At 33.9% G+C, this 4,716-nt stretch overlaps 1 protein-coding gene across 1 annotated transcript; it reads left to right on the top strand.

The window, feature by feature from the left end:
• Nucleotides 1–3,197: 3,197 nt before the first annotated feature.
• Nucleotides 3,198–4,220, top strand: LOC133173864 (histamine H3 receptor-like). Its single transcript, XM_061308936.1, has one exon. It carries the CDS (start codon nt 3,198–3,200, stop codon nt 4,218–4,220), a length of 1,023 nt encoding a protein of 340 aa, XP_061164920.1.
• Nucleotides 4,221–4,716: the final 496 nt, after the last annotated feature.

Raw genomic sequence — 4,716 nt, 5'->3', positions numbered from 1 at the left:
ATTACGTCTGAATTTTTATTTACATGTATTGACAAGCTAAAGTTCTGAGAGGAAAATTTTTGCTGTATTATCACGAAATGCAATATGGATATACAATTTGAAAAAAAAAAAGAATCGACACAGTATTTTGTGCAGAAATTTAATCATCAGATCACAATTATATCTGATTTTCGATCAAATGCTAATGTATTAATGCTTCAAAACGTATAAATTATGACATTATCTTAGAAAGTCAGTGGCAGCTTTTTTCCCCATAATTTGAACCACATACCACGAAGGGTCTCAGGAAATCCAATGACAATGTCTTTTTTTTAAATATAATTCTGACTATAACCTGACGTGTACATGTACCGCATTCTAAACAATTATTCCTTTCCCACTTTCTGAGTAGAGTTTGATTCAGTTTCTTTTTAGAGGATATAAATAATATGAAAATTATTTAAAAATTGGAAAACCTTGGTTTTCTTTTCTTATTGAATAAAGAATGTGAATTCTACTAAGTATTTTTGCTGTAAAAAATTTAAAACCTTAAATATCAATAGTTACTCCCTTAAGTTACGTTTGAATAATTCATAGTTTTAAATGAGAAAAAAGAAAAGGGAAACAAAAGTGTTTGACCAGTATAAATTCCTTTATAGACATGAAAAAGATCTTTGAGTTTCTGATTGACAATATCTATGTAGTGTTTGGAGATCAAGTCTTCCAACAATCTGTAGGAATTTTCATGGGGCCTAATTGTGTCCCATTATTAGCAGACCATTTTTTGTACTCGTATAAAGCGGAATTTATTCAAATACTTCTACATGAAAAGAAAGATCTCTTGCTGTAGCTGCTTTCAAGTCAACATTTAGATACATGTATCTATCGACGATGCTTTATCAATGTTCATTCCCATATTATGTTGATTCGATATATTCCTTTGAACTGGAAATAAAAGATACAACAGAATCTAACACATCTGTTTCATATTTTGATATTTTATTAGAAAAAGGCGTTAAAGGTAACCTACCAACAAAACTTTATAATAAACGTGATGACTTCAACTTTTCTTTCAAATTCCTTATTTGTGTAGCATTATACCATTATCACCTGTATATGGAGTTTACGTCTTCAAGTTTATTCGATATGCAAGAGCATGGTCTAGGCACAAACAATTTCTAAAACAAGACAAGGTATTGACAAATAAGTTGATGAAACAAGAATATCAATAGTCTCGTTTAAAGTCTAAATTCTATTCGATACAGCAAATATAACCAATCATTAAGTCGATTGTTGACTGGCGTTTTCATACACATTGTTAAGCCGTTATTTTCACACTGAATTGTCTACGGATTTTTCCGTTTGTCCGATCATGACAAGGAGCACACGGTGGATTTGACCGGTCGACAGGGGATGCTTACTCCTCTATGGCACCTGACCCCACCTCTGATGTTTTTAGAGTTCGTGTTTGCTCTTCTCCCAAATTGTGTTGTTTCAATGGACTTTTAAACTTGATTACTGTTCGTTATCTTCATATTTCATTATAGAGCCAAAACATTTCATTTAGTTTACACTTAAAAAGTGTAGGGAAAATATAGAAAGTGGGTGTTAAATGATAAAGAATTAAAGATTATTTTTAAAAAGCTCATCTTTTTAAGTGAAATACTCTAATTTATCTATTTAAAACAAATGGATGTTTAAATTCAATTTTTTTGGGGAGACGTATAAAGTAAAATTTAAAAAATATCAATATCTGCTTAAGAACTGCGAACGATAGTATTGTTCTCCTGCCTACCTTCAAGTCAATTTTTCAAAAGTTAACACATTTGAATGATTTTTTCATATTTATATAGATATTTATAAGAATTTTCATAAAACATTACTTCTTTGGGAAAACAAAGAGAGATAACTCTATAATTTTGGTAAAACTTGTCTTTTTCACTATAGAAATCAACGGAAAATATTTTTAAAACATCCCCCCCCCCGTGAAACCAAAATTTCTTTTTACAGGTAATATGGACTGTCATTTCACAAATTCATACCAAAGCTTTTTGTGTTTCACGGGGGGGGGGGGGGGGGGGGCATGTGTTTATAGACAAAAAAACTACAAAAATGCTTATTTTTCACCAATTTCAAAGGGTTTTACAACTAAAACATTGTATTTTATTAGTAATTTATGTTTAATTTTATATGCGTAAAACATAAGGAAAGATTAAAGGAATATTTATTCATATCCAAGAATATTTTAAAATGTGTTGATGCTTTAAAGCCTGATTTCAATGGAAAATATCGTCTACCCCCCTTTTTTAAAGAGCTGGTATTAGGGGGTAATTCACTATTTAACACTGGCATTAAAATCATCAGTCAATTACCATTGAACTGTTCTTTGCATTCAACAAAGATTTTACGGCCAAATTGTCATTAGCAGGCCCGTAGGAAGCAATTTCAGTTTGGGGGGGGGGGGGGCAGCCAAACATTTTTCAGTTGACAGTTGAGGGGGCACTACCAAAAATTTTCTGACAAGCAAAAAAAAAAAAAGGTCATCAGGCGTTTTTATTGAGGGGGCACAAGCATAGAGTATCTATGTTTACTATAGTAATCTATATATCGGTAAAATTATTGCCCCCCCCCCCCCCCGGTTCCTATGGCCATGATTAGTATTGAATTAAATGGGTGTAAAATGTAGACAGGAATCGAGAGTTAGCGTTCGTAATTCTTTGGTATCTTTAAGTATTAAAGAAATAAAGGACATACAGAATTAACTTTGATATATTTCAATCTTACCGTATCATCATTACATTAAAACTAATTACTTAGTGCACTGCCCAAAAGCAGAACTTTTGGGAGTAAAATCTCAGGGCTACTTTCTACAGTTGGAGTTAGATTATATTAAAATCTATTCAAATAAGAGATCATAAACCCAGACTTAAATCTTTCAATTTTGTCTATTGTATAAGCCTTCATAACGAACTCACATTTCAAGTTATATCACGCAAGGGGATTAAAATATCATTTAGTTTCAATTTAATCAGCCGAAGTGCCGAAACTTGATCCGTTATATTCTTGCAACTGGAAAACATAACTCCAAACTTAGGGGGATTGCTTTTCTTTTAGAACTTATACGATATAGATCACTGCAATCAATGGGGCGGGGATAGGGAAAAGTGGCATCAATAAACTGGTCTTTAATGATAATTTTCTTGTTTCTGTAGACAAGCATGAATATCAGCAACCTGACTTCTGAGGAGGAGGGCGAGGAAGACGTGTATTCACTGGGTGTAACCATACCTTTTGGAATCATTATCGTGCTCCTCATTTTCTTTGCAATATTTGGTAACGCTATGACCATTGCTGCTTTTATCCGAGACAAAGGTCTCAGAAATGTATACAACATGTATCTTGTCAACCTGGCAGTAACGGATTTTATGCTTGGTCTAATAAGCATGCCATTTTACGCAGTATATACATTAAAAAGTTACGTCTGGCCGTTTGACTATCATTTTTGCAAGGTCTATATGATTATAGACTTTGCTCTTTGTCTGGAATCCGTTCTAGCGGTTATAATCATAAGTCTAGATCGTCTCTTGCTTCTTAAGCACGGTCCGCATTATGATCAGCGAGAAACGTCCAAAGTAGCGATCGTAAAGATATCGTTATCCTGGGTGCTGGCTGTTACCCTTTACACACCAGCAATAATCGGCTGGGACCTCTGGACAGGGGAAAACACCGTAGAACCGGGCGATTGTGACGTCCAGTTTGCCTACGATCTCACTTTCACAACCTCAACAGCTACAGTGGAATTTGTCATACCCTTTATCGTCATAGGTGTTCTCAACTTGCTAATATACATGAAAATTAGATCAAGGAGACAATTGGTTGCTCCTGCATCGAATGGCAATACATCAACTAACAACGGAGAACAATCACGCAACAGAAAGGATTTAAAAGCAGCTCGTTTTCTGGCAATGCTGGTAATTGTTTTCGGACTAACATGGGCACCGTACACTATATCAACCATAATCATTTCCTTTTGCGAAAGCTGTGTTAACGAACATTTGTACGAAGCCCTTAATTGGCTGTTGTGGTCAAAAGCATCCCTAAACCCATTTTTGTATGCCTACAACAGTGCCAGATTTTTGAAGAACTTCAAAGAAATGTTGCTGTGCGGAAGAAAACGAAAAAATGTTGTTTCCAATATCGGGACAGTTTCAAATAACAAGACAGAAGAACAGACAGCTTAAAGGACCCTGAACTATTGCACAATGGATAAAGGAAAGTAGGGAAAACGTTGTCCAAAGACATCGGAATCGAAACATTACTATTCATTAATACTGTAAATCTCAATCTTTAACAAATCACACAAACAATATTTGTGTGCATTTTTTTTAAATATAAAATTCAGAGTTATCCAAACTTTCCTGAGATTTCGCTGAACAGATCAAGATTTTGAGATAAAAGATCGGACTCGGAAGTAAATTGTCATTAAGAAGGGATTTTCAAAAACACTTTCTCAGGGTTGTGATATCAAATCCCAACCACTATATAAGTTGAGAAACACAACTCGGATGAGCACATGTACACTGTTAATTGTATTCTATAAATTTCAACTGTATTAATGTTTAATCAACTAATTAACTTAGAATTGTTTGATTGTGTGGACAATATTTTAAATGAACTTTTTTTACTAGTGGTGTGTTTATTGGACATTGCATGCAATATTGCCCCAATTTTAGTTTA

The sequence above is a fragment of the Saccostrea echinata genome, unplaced genomic scaffold (genome assembly GCF_033153115.1).
Source record: "Saccostrea echinata isolate AGI-Se365-2 ecotype Australia unplaced genomic scaffold, CSIRO_AGI_Sech_v1 ptg000056l, whole genome shotgun sequence".
Classification (NCBI taxonomy): domain Eukaryota; kingdom Metazoa; phylum Mollusca; class Bivalvia; order Ostreida; family Ostreidae; genus Saccostrea; species Saccostrea echinata.
This window is presented reverse-complemented; position numbering and strand designations above follow the sequence as displayed.